General features: G+C 36.0%; 5 protein-coding genes across 5 annotated transcripts; 2 read left to right on the plus strand and 3 right to left on the minus strand.

The window, feature by feature from the left end:
• The first annotated feature begins 1,516 nt into the window (after positions 1-1,516).
• Positions 1,517-3,107, plus strand: LOC119634993 (omega-amidase NIT2-like). Its single transcript, XM_038029473.1, has 5 exons — positions 1,517-1,641; positions 1,860-2,200; positions 2,274-2,454; positions 2,514-2,747; positions 2,814-3,107. Exons 1-5 carry the CDS (start codon positions 1,626-1,628, stop codon positions 2,903-2,905), a joined length of 864 nt encoding a protein of 287 aa, XP_037885401.1. The 5' UTR covers positions 1,517-1,625; the 3' UTR covers positions 2,906-3,107.
• Positions 3,108-3,562: 455 nt separating this feature from the next.
• Positions 3,563-6,920, plus strand: LOC119634991. Its single transcript, XM_038029472.1, has 2 exons — positions 3,563-4,550; positions 5,623-6,920. The coding sequence occupies exons 1-2, from the start codon at positions 4,247-4,249 to the stop codon at positions 6,594-6,596; spliced, it is 1,278 nt and encodes a 425-aa protein (XP_037885400.1). The 5' UTR covers positions 3,563-4,246; the 3' UTR covers positions 6,597-6,920.
• Positions 6,632-8,092, minus strand: LOC119634592 (receptor-interacting serine/threonine-protein kinase 4). The gene is made up of 5 exons (XM_038028840.1): positions 7,926-8,092; positions 7,727-7,856; positions 7,405-7,650; positions 6,906-7,110; positions 6,632-6,819 (listed from the first exon to the last, which is right to left on the minus strand). The coding sequence occupies exons 1-5, from the start codon at positions 8,090-8,092 to the stop codon at positions 6,632-6,634; spliced, it is 936 nt and encodes a 311-aa protein (XP_037884768.1).
• A 2,777-nt stretch (positions 8,093-10,869) lies between these two features.
• LOC119634395 (odorant receptor 82a) lies at positions 10,870-13,609 on the minus strand. Its single transcript, XM_038028529.1, has 6 exons — positions 13,288-13,609; positions 11,845-12,028; positions 11,439-11,784; positions 11,279-11,383; positions 11,019-11,171; positions 10,870-10,920 (listed from the first exon to the last, which is right to left on the minus strand). The coding sequence occupies exons 1-6, from the start codon at positions 13,607-13,609 to the stop codon at positions 10,870-10,872; spliced, it is 1,161 nt and encodes a 386-aa protein (XP_037884457.1).
• A 243-nt stretch (positions 13,610-13,852) lies between these two features.
• On the minus strand, positions 13,853-14,970 carry LOC119634402. Its single transcript, XM_038028535.1, has 2 exons — positions 14,910-14,970; positions 13,853-14,857 (listed from the first exon to the last, which is right to left on the minus strand). Exons 1-2 carry the CDS (start codon positions 14,922-14,924, stop codon positions 14,129-14,131), a joined length of 744 nt encoding a protein of 247 aa, XP_037884463.1. The 5' UTR covers positions 14,925-14,970; the 3' UTR covers positions 13,853-14,128.
• Between the last annotated feature and the right edge of the window lie 1,516 nt (positions 14,971-16,486).

A 16,486-nucleotide genomic window follows, 5' to 3' on the forward strand; every position in this document is an offset into this window, starting at 1 on the left:
CATCCAGCAAAGCAAAAGTCGGAAATTGTGAAAGGATTAAAAAAAATAGTTAAGTAGAAAAGAAGACGAAAGAGGAAAGAAATCCCTGAAGACCTTAGCAATAATTGTAGCTGTTATTACTGATGTTAGTGTGGCTGAAATGAATTTTTCCAATAAGACATAACAAAACGGAAGTTGTCATCTACGCCTTGGGAGAATAGCGGTGCGTTTTATTTTCTGCGTTTTAATTTTTGATTATATCAGTTTTTTATTTCTAGTTTCGAGCTCTTCTATGTTCCTAGCAGGAGTTTACTTTTATCTTTCACTACACACTTACTCTAAAATAAATAAAAAACTATTTCTCTTCCATGACTCTACACCGTTTCTTCAAAATATGTCAATATGTGTAAAAATTTTAGCAAACGTTTATGAAAATGCGAACTGCAAGCTGCGTCTGAAGCGTCTCAAGCCGCAAAAACGTGCATGTAACAGCTGTTTCCGTTTGTTATCTTTGCCGCTGCACATTGGTTATGTTCTTTGAATACTCTCACTACGCATTTGTTGTAAATTAGAAAATTGACACTTTTATCGTCGGTAGCACACTCGCAAAATGCAACGTTCAGTTACATTACATGGCCCATGTCAAAATACAATACAAAGAAATGCCAATCAATTTATGTAGTGCTTTGCAACAACAAATGCAACGGCTTGGTTTCATAATCTCTCAGAGGTTTGCTAAACCGAATCAGGAATTCATAAAGAGAATGACATTTAAAAGAAAGAAAGAGAAAGAGAGAGGGAGAGAGAGAGAGAGAAAGAAAGAAAGAGAGAAAGAAAGAAAGAGAGAGAGATCCAGTAACGACCCTAAATAATATTAACCCTGGCTGCGGCTTCGCCAGCTAATAATAATACACAAGAATGCTAATTGAAATGATTTGGACGATTTTCATTAAAGTTCTCAAAGTAATTAGAAGGAAAATACATTCGCAGTAGACTGAGTCCTAGGCATAGTTATAGGAAACAATAATGTATAGACTTCGATGCAGAGGTCAATCCCAACCTGCTAGGGTCTTCATAATATTAAAGTACGTTTTATTTTCAGAAGGCGTAAGAGGTACTGAAAGATTTTGACTTTAACTGGCAACATCTTTTTCGGATAATTAGTCCTGCACACACACAAGTAATTACATTTGAAGTGTGTTTACGACAAGAATTCGTTTGTAGTTTCTTTTTTTTTTTCCTTATTTGAAGTGACTAATCCAAGAGTGACGTTGAGGCGTGGAAATTAAATTAATTAGCAGAAAATTTGAAAAATCTATTTTAACAATATTTTGATCCGCGCTGATAACCGTTTGCTATGGCTTCGCTCTTATCAAATACCAAAATAGGCCATTCGGTAGCACTTAAGCACAGAAAAAAAAAACTTAAGCAAAATTTAAATATTGTTTTCATTATATATACATATATGCATATATATATGCAACTGATAACACATAGCCGGCATATATAAATCTAAGAAATTTCCATTTTTGCTTTAAAACTCTTTCATACGCCTTAGATTAAGAAAGTGTTGCTAAACTGACATAGGCAATAAAAAGTGTGTGCAAGTTTGTGTGTGTCTGTGACAGGAGAATATAACACAAAACATGTCAGACAGCAAAAGTTAGTAAAACAACTGGGACAAGTTTTTCGTTGCTTTTTTTTCGTATCAATTTTAAGTGTGTCTGTTTGTTTGCATGCATCGTATTGCATTGAAGGAAATTCAATAAGAAAAAATGGGAAAAATGAATAAGAAGAAACGAATACATATGCATGCATATATGTTTTTTTACGCACGCACTACTAAAATACTTTCTAATAGAACCACTTTAATCCTTCAGAGCTTACCATTGCTTTGCTACAGCTACCAGTTTGTAACGATGTGGCCACAAATGTGGATAATGCTGTGAAAGCGATTACCGAAGCAAAACTGAAAAATCCAAATCTCCAATTAGCCGTACTCCCCGAAGGCTTCAACGCACCGTACGCCATTGAATATTTTTCGAAATATGCTGAGAAAATACCTGAGGGGCAAACGTGCCAAGTGCTGTCGCAACTGGCGTATAGTTTGAAAATTTACATAATCGGTGGCAGTATAATTGAGCGTGTCGAGCCAGATAAGTTGTATAACACATGCACAGTGTGGTCTCCGTCAGGCAAACTTATAGGACGTCATCGCAAGGTGGAAACGATGAAATGTTAAAATTTATTTTCTTTTAATTATCGATTGTTCTTGTGACCCCGTTTCGCATTAGATTCATTTGTTTCACATTGACATTGATGTCGAGAATGAAGGTGGCGCTTACTTCAATGAAGGCCTAGCTTTAACGGCTGGGAACGATCTCACTATAGTCGATATTGCCGGCCATAAAGTGGGTCTTGGTATTTGTCATGACAAACGGTTCGAGGAGCTTGCACGTGCTTATCGCAATCTAGGTAAAGAACGTATTTAGCAATGCCTAACTTGCAACTTTAACGCTGTGTCATACTTGCAGGCTGCGAAATGTTAATTTATCCGTCGGCCTTTTGCATTTGCCAGGGCCCCATGCATTGGGAGCTATTGCAGCGCGCTCGTGCCAGCGATAATCAATTATTTGTTGCCACATGTTCACCAGCTCGCGACAACAAATCTGGCTATGTCGCTTACGGCCATTCAATGATTGTCGATCCGTGGGGACGTGTTCAACGTGAAGCCGGCGCCACCCGCCAACTGATAATCGATGATATCGGTAAGTCCATCCGCCTGCCAGTTACAATATTAAATAATATAAACGCATATACATTCTGCTCTACAGATTTCAGTATGGTCGATGCTGTGCGGCGCCAAATACCAATATTCCCACAACGTCGCACCGATATTTATAACACGCAACTCATAAAACAATAACAACAATTATTATGGTTTACATAAGTGAATTTTGAGCGAATTAATGTCCTGGTGTATGTGTGCGCATATTTGTGTATTTGTGAAAAAATCATTTCAAATTATTTTGAATACAGATGGCGAACATTACAATAATCATTATCTTTTTATGAATGTCATAAAATTACATTTTTTTTTTAATAAAATATGTGCTCGCGTATCCATATCTTTGTTTTGCTTGAATAGCGTATGTAATTGAAAATTTATCAATTTCATTAATATGCGCTGTTTTTATTCAATACTTTGCGCAATATAATCATCACCGACAGCGGCGATGACACAATTACGCACGTGTTTGATATATAAAATCATTCGACTCGTAAAGACTTGTTCCGTATATTAATAATAATTAGCACAAGAATGGAACCTAAATTTTGAAATCATTAGGCAACAAAATTCCGGAGAGAAAAGGATAGGCCGAAATGTCAGACATATTCTAGCAAGGCTTCTGCTTTGAGGTACAGAAATGCTTCTTTAACAAATTGCTGATAGTTTATAGGTACGTGTAATATCAAAGTCACACCTGTCACTCTTTGAAAGATTGTTAATCAGTGAGTACATGTGTACGTGCATAGTAAAAGTATATATCGCTGATTTGATTAAGTGGTCATTTTAAAGTGTAGCATCGTTTTCACGCTTGCACAAATTCGCGAGCAAATGCCGATTCTTAGCTGCCTATATCGTGACCGTTCAAACAACAGAGAACATAGAACGGCGAACGGCGAACATGATAAATTCAATTTCTAATCTAACGATAATTTATATGCTCTCAAATTATCAATTTTCATCGCGAAATCTCTCGAAATACTTCAAATCCGATTTTTCAATGAAATCTCGCATTCAATGAACTTCTCTTCTTTCCTAATCCACAGTTCTTCGTAGAGATGATTAAAGAGCGAACGCGTACGTAAGCCGATAGACAAACGAATGCTTCTCGTATACTATAGCGTTATCAAAATCTTGAGACTTAATCGTAAATGAAAAGATTACCACAGATTCTTTCCACGAAATTAATGAAATTTTATTTTAAAGTAATCGCTCTTCGTAGATTGTGTGCAGTTCGGACTAAAATTTTAAAGATTATACACTAAGAAATCAAAAAAAAAAAAGATGCGAATGCAAAAGTAAAATACTCCACAAGAACTAAAGTCAAAGTTATTAATAGGAGGAAAACAACAACAATAACAACAACGCGACATAACGTGCTTTATGTGCTTCTGTGACTTGAATTAGCTCATTGAATCTTTGTTTGTTTATGGTAACGTTTACCGTTATCATGCCGTGGCGTTGGTTCTCATATGCATTATGGAGATTGTTTTGAGATCAACAAAATCATGCGAAACGCTGTTCGCACACAATATAGGACTTTTCTCGTTTCTGATAATTATGGCAAATGTATCGCCATATGCTGCGGAAGCGCAATATCGTCCCTATTATCCTCATCAGCATAGAAATATCTCATATATGCACCGCTTGTCAGAGTTTCACAAACAAGAATTGCACAATATAGCCATACGCTTGGAACATTCAATAGACACCGACAAGTATGTCTGTGATGGTTACTTTGATTACGTATGTGGTCGTAATCGGCCATTATTTTCCATTTTGGGTAAGTACATGTTTATGCGTTGTTCACGGAACAATATGCTGCACATAACCAATAATGCAAAGAACTGAATAGATTAGGAAAAGTAGTCCTCACACACAAATGAAGACCTTAAAAATGATACAACTTAACAAAGAGTCAGCCTACTTTGCTTAACGTTACTAAAGGATTAAAGGATAAATGTAATGAGACCTTATTGTACGAGTATAGTACGTTACATGCTACTTTCCTGAGTGTTTGATAGGTTTGGGAGATTACACATAATTCGTAATTAAATTTTGGTACGTACGTGTTGGTTCCTTGAGAGTTCTTCAGAGCCACTAACAAGATTTGCTGTTATTAATAACGATTAACCAAATGATGAACAACAAATTTGCAAAACTTTTTTAATTAAAAGAATCGTAAATCATAAGATAAGTAAGTAGTGTATTATGAACAGTGGACTATTTCTGTCAATCAAAATAATGCGGGGCATGCGGAGCAATCCTACTGCAGAAAACTGGAAAGCAGAAAGAATTGTCCTAAGCATGTAGGAGCAACGATAGAATTTGCAAACTTGCGCAGTTACATTTTTTAATATTGCGCGGTTGCGCTTGCACTATACTGATTTCGTTGTTTAATCGAGCAATCGATAAGAATTAACACGAAATTGTTCGGATTGCGCGAACTGAATCATCAAACAATCCTTGTTTCTGTTGATCTTCAGCTGATTTAAAGGGGCGTGTATAGTTTGGTATCTCGAAAATAATAAATTGTCAAGGGCCAAGATCCTTTTTCATTGTAGGTTTACAATGTCTTTCAAGGAGCTAGATTAGGACAGCTCTAAGCCAGCTGCAGCTGGATACAGTCCCGTCTGAAAATTATTGTTTCGATAGATCAGCACAATTGCCGAATTATGCTAGTTTACAAGCCGACGCAAGCGACACAAAATACCATCAACGAAGACGTAGAATTCAGAGAAGCAACAAGAAATAAACCCATCGATCATAGTGTCAAAAACTAAAGCTAAATATTAACGGAGCTTCAAAATATGTATTATATAAACTAAAATCTAAAAATTTTGCCAATGTTACAGGTCATCTGCCTCATTCCGGCGAACTAATACTCCTTCTAAAGCAACTGCAAGAAGATCATGAGCAATTTGAAGCCAAAAAAAAACTTTTTGATTTCTTCATCTCCTGCAATAGTGTCAAATCTTTGGACGATTGCTATTATGAATCGTTTGAATACTTCAAGCCTCTATTCGGTTACATTATCACGAAAAAGTATATAAACAGTAACTCGTACGACGTCAAAAATTTTGTGGAAATATTGGATCGATTTTTAACAAAAGTGAAGAGCACGCAAACCACTTCACGTGATGTAATACGCATTAAATTGGCGACATTGAAGGAGAAATTTCGCATGCCGCAGATATATTTCAGAGCCAATGACTTAAACTATGAGTATCGGGAATTGAGCATCTATCGGAAAAGCTATAAACATAACATTAAAAATTTAGAATTATATCGTAAAACGAACTCGACCTATGAGTATGGCGTGCAACGTACTATGTTAGATTGGTCTTTGTACTTATATCAAAGCCGTAATAAACCGATGTCATATTTTTATGCTACACTCAACGTGCACTTATGGATGACTTTATACAATAGTACGGAACGACAGCAGACTCTAGAAGTTGGAGGTCTTCAGCGACTTCTAGAAATTGGTGAATGCTTGAAATTACCGCAATTTGTTAATGTATTAGACGAGGCCCGTATCTTGGCTGTTGTCTATTTAAAAAGTTTCCGTAACGCCTGGGAAGGCTACCGAGATTGGATTACCGCTAGCACCGAACATCAAGAAATTTACGACGAGGAGAATGAAATTCTCGAGAAATATCGCTTAAATAACAAGCGATTATTTTTTACGTTGTACGCACAAAATTTTTGTGAGTTCGGACGTGATCTCGCCGAGAATGTCTTTTATTTAGGCTTAAAACAAAATCAAGATTTTTTTAAAATTTACTCATGCAATTATAAACCCGAGAGCTTTCTAGACTGCCTATGAATAAAACACTTTTTTCATTTAAGAAATGATTTAAATTAATTTTCATTCTCTTTGCCATCCTCGCTGTTCAGTAAACAGAATTTTTCAAAATATTCTTGAGCTTCAGTGTGACCATACAAACGCGCCAAGTCAAGACAAGTTAAATCAAACATATCCTGCGCTTTCGTATTAGCACCGTACGTTATTAGCAACTCGAAAATGCTGAGACCAGCATTCATAACCACTGCAATAAAACGCACACGCATTTGCGAACATAGCATATGGGAGAAGAAGTGATTTTTGAAATTTAATCCGCTTTATATAACCTACCGGAGCGCATTAACAGTGTCCAACCGCAAGCATCTCTGGCCTCTACGTTAGCACCATTTTCTAAAGCAAATTTCAAAAGCCTTTCTTGATTCGCATCGATAGCCAAATGACAGGCAGTTAAACCGTATATGTCTCTGGCCTCCATATCGGCTTTCAGGTTAAGCAACACACGTGCCACAGATAAACGACCATAGTAAAAAGCAACCTGTACACGATTAACAGGCGAGGAACGGGAAAAGAAGGAAATTGTGAAAAACAACAATTAATGGAATTTTGTCGACAACAGCTATAGATAAAAACATACAACATTCGACGTCTAATTAAGTGAAGAGCGGATTAAGCAAGAAACATATAATAAAAAAATGAGTATTCAATGAACGCAATAATCACTACTACTATTTGTAATGATATATGTGCATGATAATAAGCGACTTAAAGCACTTAACTCAGCACTAAAGTTGGAATTTATATTGAATATCTTTCTGTTCGTATTACTTACGTGTAAGGGTGTGCGTTTGTTATCTAAATTGCCGATATGAACGCTGGCACCAATTGTAAGCAAATAATCGGCAATGCACGTTTCGCCGTACGCTATGGCATTGCAAAGCGGCAAGTAACCATTCGGTCCGGGGTATTCAATAAGGTTGGGGCGACGGCGCAATAAACGTTTCACCAGAAACTGTTGGCTCTTCTTGAGAGCGCGATGCAAGGCCAGGGTAGAGGGCAAATCCGCTAAAGTACAAGCCTTCCGAGAGGGAGAAAATATCAGAAAAACCACAATTTTTTATAGACAAATTTGTGATCTTCATAAAGGCAGTTACCACAATCTCTGGTGAGGTATTAATGATGGCGTAGTGAGATTTACTCTCATCGCACTTTAAAGCCTGCACGCGTAATAAATAACCGAAGTTCTCCTCCAAATCGTGAATAACGTAGTTGTCCGTACTAGTCCTGCGAAGGAATGAGTTTAAGCTTAAAATTTTTAAAAATTATTTTCATTAATTGTTCATCACAACGTACCATCCGGTTTTCTCCCACCCTTTGTACTTGTGATGTTTCTCAACCTTGTAAACTTCAGCATCTCGCAATAAATTCCATTTGACTGTAGCGCTATTAAATGTCGTACCGATTACTTCCGCATTGAATTCTCTATCAAGCTTGTCGCTTTCTTGGCCATTGTATGTCATTTTCCCAATTTTGCATTTAAGGACGTTCCTCCTTTCCGATTGCTATACCATTTATTGTCAATACAGCGAACGGTATGTGTTTCGCATCGCATTCAAGAGTACGACAATGCCATTGATTTTCAATAATAATATCGCGCGCGTCGTTGTTCATACACCCCTTCGCCCGCAGAGAATCGTTACAAATCTTTTTGGTGTGCTGTTTGTTTTGTCTATAAACAATTTCTTTTTTGTTACTATGGTACTACGGCTTTTATGTGAGTGCGTGATTGCAATTATATAAAATGTATAAATTTTCATTTCGTGGCTTTGCCTTTATGTTCCTTTTATTATGATGAAGCATATCTTTGAAGCATTCACTTACAATTCTGCACAATGGAGCTTTTACTTTCCCGACTAGAAGCGTTTGTTTAATCGCCTTCTTGAGAAAGTTGTTGTCTCAAATTTATGTACTAAGAAAGACAATGAGATGGATGGTAGTCCTGATTTCATCATTGGTCTCCACAGGCAGTGCTACATTGCATTTGTGTAGAGTATAGATGGCTTCATCCCCTTACCCGCTTTGAGAATCTGAAAATTAAATTAAAATAAATTAAATTAAAATAGATTTGTAGGAAATTAAATCGGTTAATTACATCAAGTCACTATACAACTGCTGTCTCTAATTGGATATAAAGTTATTAGAAACAATCGTCTTCCCGTCATATCTAAATAAATATTTCGTGCATGCACTTTAGTTATGCGGTAAAGGTCCTTTCGAAAAGTCCTATTCTTCGTATTCATGATTACTTCACAATTACTGACAGCTCTTCCAGAATGAAGCGAATGAAAGCTATACTGCATTATCTCAATAATCGCCAAGGATTTCTGTTCGCTATGTCATCTTTGGTCACCACTTCCATGTTTCAAATATTTGGATCAAATTTAAACGTAATGGATATAGCCGATGCGATCGGCTTATGCTCTTGTGGCAATTCTATTTACTTCCGGGTAATACTATTTTAAATAAAGCTTTGACGTGATAAGAACGATCTTCTCAGATAGATTGTCGAATCGAGTATCGAATTATTCCCGTTACTCCAGAGTTCTATATATGCATGGAATACAATCGCCTTGATTGATTGAAGGATTGAAGGAATTTTCAAGTGGTCTTGGGAAAAAGCGCATGAAACAAAAGTAAATACATAAAGATACTGAAAGAGCAAAAGGAAAATTGCTGCAAACTATTGCTCGTGGGCTAGAATAAGTCTGCAACGGAATATTACGACAAGAAACGTTGTATGGAAACAAAATATGCAATAAAAATGTTATGATTATTAAATTGAAAAATAAAAATGGCATAAAATGTTTTCTAATTACGACATCTGGTTTAGATAAGGGAGAGCACTTTAGCGCTTTAATAGGATTAAATATTTTGTTTATGGAATTTTATGACATCCTTACGTTCAACGCATTAGCAATCCTGTACTTGGAGCGACAAATGCAAGCGTCGAACGTGTTATGAACAAGGGATTGACGAATGACTCGCTCCGAGATGACTGCGTCTCGGCTTCTTAATATTATTATTTCAAGTTTTCAGTTTCAAAATTTTCTTTTCTTCTCTTTTTTTTTTTTTTTTGTTTCCTTGGAGCACTTTGTGCTTCATGTTATTTCAATATGAACATATTGCACTTTATATTGTACTCGCTTTTATTAAATTTAAAATGCACGCACCAAGTGCATCTTTTAACAAGTTCATATATGATGTGAAAAGCTTCTTTAGACACTGCTACTCTATTATAAATAATTTTGTTGCATAAATGCATGAAGCGCACAACTCGTTGCACGAATGTTTCATCTGCTCTACACCATGCACTTAAACCGCATGGAAGGAGTAACTTCGTATGTCGATCTACAGTAACGTTTCTATCTTTCCTCCTTTACCAGCCTCCTTTATCAGCCTAACATATTCCTGATACAATTCCAATCATCATTTTTTAAAGCAGTCATCTTTTAAAGAGTGAAGATCAAGGCTGATAGGGTGTGTATCTGAATTAGGATTTGCTCAGACTTGCCAAGTAGTTTGCCATTAGAACAACAATCCACTCAAGCACTTAACAATATAAACCATTACCCCTTTGGTTTCACCCTTTTGACCCCTTTCTCCTTCAATAAAAAATTTTTCAGGCACTTTGTTGCACTTTGTTGTTTTTTTTTTTTTTTTTTTGTTCAGTGGGATTTCATTGGCGGTTCATATACCCGACTGCTATAATAAAAAATGAACTCAGTGAATTGTAAAAAAGCAAAACTTAACTTCAAATAGACATTCATGCGAGTCTTGTTTTCAGCTTTTACGAAATGTTAAACCTAAACATCAAAGTATATACCAATGGATAAAAGAAAAGTAAAATGTCTGCAGATATTAAACTTGAAATTAAAATGCTTTAAAAAAAAAAGAAAGACAATTAAAAATATTTTATTTCGCAAAGAAGGGAAAAAATTCAAGCCATAAACAATGCAAAGAGAGAAACCACTTTGGGAATAGAGTAGTCGGTCAAAATCGATAGTCAACCGCTCCAAAAAGTATGTTCTTAAATCATTCTAATATTAAGGCATTTTATTACAGCAATTAAAATCGTCCCTGAAAGCGACATTCATTCGATTGTGGGCTCAATTTTAACGCGACGTCCATTGGGTAGTCTTGTTTTCTCTTCATCTCTTCTAGCGGCTTCTAAAGGGTACATACATGATATCTTAGGGTATAGTAAGCAATATTAAAAATTATTTTAATAAAATTTTAATTATTCAATAGATTGTATTAGTGTTATATACGACATGGCCGCTTTTAAAATCTGCAAAAAAAAACAACAACAAAAATATTAAATAAAAGCGAATATCAGACCTTTATACAAATTAAACGAAGGAATATTTTATATATTTTCCTAATTACCGCCATAAAGTTGGCTAAAGATGCTTCATAAAAGCCGGCCTTTATAATGGCTTCACGTTGCGAACGCAGCATTAACAAACACAACATGCGACGATGAGATGGCTTCAAATTATACCAATGAGAAATTTGCACTGAAACACCGACCCTAAGACTCTAAATGGGAAAGAAAACAGTACAATAGTGGAGAACGAAATAGAAATAAAGAAAGATTCTCTAGCAAGCAGGAAAGCAGGCAACGCAATGAAAGTGTGCACACGTACCTCCAGTTTCAATATCTCGCCTCCGTAACAATAGATGAATAACTGCAGTAAGATTGAGCAAAGGAATAGACAATTTTTTAAAAAGATGTGCTGCGCGTTAATGTGCTGAAAAACTCGACCATTATTAATGCACTTAAGCGTTTACTTGAAATGCACTTACGGTGACCATTTGATAGACTATAACGCAAACTTGCAACGAGGTCATTAGAAATTGTGCGAAAATAATTGGTCGATAAATATCGCGCAATTTAAAAGCTAAACTTAGTATCTTGTTATGATATCCTACGCAGGAGGATAGGTCTCGTTGTAGTTGCCTTTCGGATTTTAAAAAATTGTTTGTTTCAATAACGCTCTGCAAGGCTATAAAATGCGCCTTCAAATTAATCGTGTATCCTATGAAGAGGCCATCTATGGCGACAGCATACGCGATTACCACCAATGTAGTCAGACCCGTATAAATATAACAAAATTGATAGCCTGGTGTAGATTCGAAATCAAAAGAAAATCTACAACTAAGCATTAGTAAAATTCTGAGTCGTTTCTGTGTTTGCGAAACCGATATTTACCGCATTGGCATCGGTAGCTCGAATGAGACATCCATGTCTTTCAGCTTTGACCAAATAATCTTCAAAATGGGTGTGGTCATAAAGTACAAACCGGTACAGCAACACGAGTTCCAATACATTCTGGTTAAGTTTCTCGCGTAGTCATTGTCACGTTTTAATTTCACTTTAATTTCCGCTTTTCGCACTGGAAAAGCAAAGAAAAACTATTTTTAAATTTTATTCGGCCCTTAGAAGTAAGCTGCGAAATGAATGAAAATAAATTTCATTAAAAACTTAGTATTGTGTTTATAGCGATATGTGTGTATGTGTATGTTGTAAACAAAAAATATGCTAAGCAAGTGCAGTACGACAGATATGCTGTCAAAGCTGAAGTGATGTAACGTACAACAATGTACAGCCAAACACACACAAATAGCACACAATTTTTAAACGGAATATAACAAAATTCTAAAGTGTTTGAGTACTTGAAAGAGGCCAGTTCACACATTAGAAACATGGGGAAACACTGTTGTGGAACACGGCTCACCATTAGACACCCTACACTACTTTGCTTAATACACTTATTGATATGAAGAGATTGCAAAATAAGGTGTTTTATGGGGTGTGGTCGAAAAACTAGATTTCGTCGAAATAGCAAATTTTCTCAAAATATCTCAAAAATTGTGATCTCTAGATTGAACAAGACAAGACACTAAGGGCAGACTGACAGACAGATAAACAATCTTACATCGGTTCGGAATCACTTTCAGAATCGATATAATAAAAGGTGGATCTATCTCAAACGCTTTTACATGTTGCATACGTGTGCACAAGCCTATTCGCGCTTGTACCACGATTGGTGTAGGGTATAACAATATCAAAGATAGAAAAATTCTTTAGATATAATAATAGTTTGAGAGAAATTTGAGGTAAGTAGTAGCAATAAAATATTTAAAGATCAATTGTTTTCCTTCGCTACGAGCCATACTTTCACCGAGCTTCCGCGTGATGCAATTATTCACACTTTGTTTTTCAAAAATGATCAAAAAATTATTTAAGGAAAATGACTTGGAATGCATTGATTAGTTTTCCTTAATTCAATTCACGAAAATTACTCATAAGTTCTTTCCAGCAAGCAACACATCAGGAAGTCGCTCAGGACTAACAGAACGTAACGCTTACTAAGTGTAAATACTGAGACTAATGAATAAACATTTTAGTCCCAGATAGTCATGTTAATCGAACAAAAAAAAAAAAAAAGAGAAGAAATTGAAATCAATTTTCTTATTCCAAACGAGACCAAGACTCAAGGAGACAAATAAAAATTACAGAGTCTCTGAAGTGTTTACCTACGCATTGCATATATTTGCAAAAATTAATTTAAGTTTTCCTTTACACCCAACCACTGACACAAATCTTGTGAGTCTTTCTTGCTCACGTCTTATTATTTGATTATAAAGCTACCTTCGTAGTACATTTCCTCCAGTTCCTCCATCAATGCGGCAAACTCCCATTTATAAAGAAGAAATGTTATTATCTTGACGGTGGTCAATATGTTGGTGAAGCATATGCTAAGACTTGCCGTTGCCAACTCCACATGGTCGATATAATAAATTGTGTAATTTATCATTGGCACTTGGGCCGACACCACCAGGAACAGACATAGTATGTATTTGTATGTACATCTTGTGTTGTGCCACCGCCGGCTTTGTTGTGATCTATCACGTACAAAATTATGCCCCATTACACGCAAACAAAACCTTTGTCGTTCAAATAAGTCAATCATGTTCAATTTAGACAACTTTCACGTACAATAAACCCGCTAAAGAATTTGTTGCGTTTTCTTTCGATGTCGCCGGTATATCAACTATTCCTTTCTCAGTTTGCCATTGATACACAATACTTGTTGTGATTGAAAGCTAAGTATTTATTGTTTGATTAATTATGTGTTTCGTTACTGCTCTAAAGCCAGTGATTATTATCAAATTGACAGGTAGAGGTTTATGAAAATAAAATGTTTGGATTGTTGTTAATTTAGTGGTCGTCAGCACATTCGCCTCCGACGATAAAATAATAACTAAAAAAAAGTGTGTAATTAAAATTCCAACCGTTATTCCAAATTTTTTCACACTGAATATTTGCACACCGTTTTACATTCAAATGAGTTTCTTCTGAAGAATATAAGAAACAATTCACCACGAAACATGATGATTGAGTGGCATGGGCTAATTAGACATCAAATTAAAGAAAAGTTAGGAGACTTATATATATAAGAACAAATCCAATAAAAACCCATCAAAGACATTTATCGAATTGATAAAATTGGAGGCAAATATTCATTGTGTACACTGCCATGCGAATCCGAGGATACCGCCCGGCCTATTCCCGTAGTGGAAGCTCCACCAATCCCATCACTAATGTGGGAGCTATGATCCAAAGAATCTATCGAAGCCGTGCGTTCATCGCCAACTTGAGCGTGGCTGTCACCTAAAGCTTCGAATTTAGTTTTAATATACTCTTGGGCATTGGCAGCTTCCTCATCGGTTTTGTATTTAATGAAAACAACCTGTGGTTTCGTCGTAGTCGTGGGTTTTTCTAAAATTTCCGCATGTATTTCGGCCGCTTCCGCTTTCTTGTTTAAAACATAAATAATGGTCTTCTCTTCATGAGAAGCGGGACTAATCTTAAGGGCAGTCTTACGATTCGATACTGACGGAGACTTAATAAACACAATATTATAATGTTTCCTTGCAGGACCTAACGTAACGTGCTTCTCCTGATACCCTTCGTCCGCGTCCTCGGGAGCCGCATGGACGAAAAATTGTTTGGTGATAACAGTGGATGGTTGCTGTAGTTGTGGATATTGGCGATTAAAGCCGTAATGTCGATTGGCGAAGTTCTGAGCGCCAAGAACACCGTTAATATGCCAATTATTGTTTAAAGACGAGCCGTCGCTACGCTCTAACTCGTCTTTTCGATTATTGTCATTGTAGTTGTCGAAGGTAGCTGAGACAATCGCAATTAAACATAAAACCTAAAAGTTACGTTTTAGCGAAAATTGTTTACTTTCCCATAATAAGACTCACGACTATTGCCTCCATTTGGGGAACTTTTCTTTAAACGATTTCAGTATTCAGCGACTTCTTTTTCTTGTTACTCATTCAGCTTTATCTCTAAAACTGTTACTCGATATCGAATTCATGCAATTTTTATAGTAAAATAATGCGGCCATCATTAATAGAAGGTGAAGATTGATTTCTCATTTTTCCATCTTTTCGAAAATACATACACATACAGACTCGATCGGGCATACATACTACATATATCCACTAATCCACAATTAAAACTTTGCTAAAATGTAACAATAAAAATCCACACGAATATTTTTGACTCTAGTGACCGTAAACGTCGATTTCTTATTATTTCTTTAACGCGTTGCTCCCAAAACGCAGCTAGAGAAGATGTCGTAACATTTATTTAATTATAGGGTCATTATCGATTGTCGAATGTGAAGAGAGTAAAAGTACAACATCAAGCATAACATCAAACACTTATGAAAGAGACATGCAATCTATTTTTGTAACTCTTACGGAAGTGTTAAAAAGAAATTAAAATTAATCGTAGGGTTTCCTTTAGCGGCCAGAACTCTTCGTGTATCGTGTAACTGTTGAACAGCAAAGCCGCTCAACTCTAGAGCAGACATATATCACGGATCGAACATGAGATATTCCCGCAAAACCCGATCAATATTTACAGTTTAACAGACTGCAAAGGCCTAGAATGTGGCTAAGGTGGAAGGAATGGGTTTAACAACGCACCCATGCACACTGTGTAGCTCTACCGCAATTAAAAGAGTGGCAGCTCGGATTACAAGGAAGTCTTCTAAAACTTCAGACGAAAAAAAACTTTGTTACACAAAATCACTTCCTTTCACAAATAGTTCGAAAAGCAAACATTTTGCCGGCGCCACCTTAGCTAAATCTACATGAAATTGATTGCTGCGGATACCGCCACCGCAAACGGAAAATATGTATTTTCGGAAATCTTTGTATTACATTCTTTTGATAGTAACCTCTCCGGGAATTTTTCGTGGTCGGGGATATTTATGGTCTGGGATGTATTTCATGGTCGAGGAGACTTTTCAACGTCATGATGACATCTATAGTTTACACTTTTATTTAACGATGAAAACTTGGAAATTATTAAAAAGCTTTACATTCCATCCACTCAAGTTTTCACAAAGTTTTAATAAACTTTAGGTGTCCGTATCCGCTTGAATGCTTACAAAAATTCAAGTCTATTCGAAATTTGATGAAAGTTTCTCTTTCAGAAGCTTTTAACGGGCTTTTAATTGAATAAATGATTGCCAAGTATCATGCGATTTACCTTTCTTATAAACTTATAATTAAATAAAGTAAATAAATTAAAAGTGCGTGATATTGCATTAACACTGAAGCGAAATCATGGCCAAAATATTTGGCAGCTAAAGTCAAATCATTGCGAACTGTTCAATATAAATTCCAGAGAAGATCAAAGTAAAGAATGATTGACTTATTATAATAGCGAAAGTTCGTGTATTATATATTTTCAATAATGCATAGAGTCACGTAATCAAAAGTGCAAACCACATGCGTTTTTTATAGATCGACGAGAATCCTCGCAA

Source organism: Glossina fuscipes, unplaced genomic scaffold (genome assembly GCF_014805625.2).
Source record: "Glossina fuscipes isolate IAEA_lab_2018 unplaced genomic scaffold, Yale_Gfus_2 3, whole genome shotgun sequence".
Taxonomy (NCBI): Eukaryota; Metazoa; Arthropoda; class Insecta; order Diptera; family Glossinidae; genus Glossina; species Glossina fuscipes.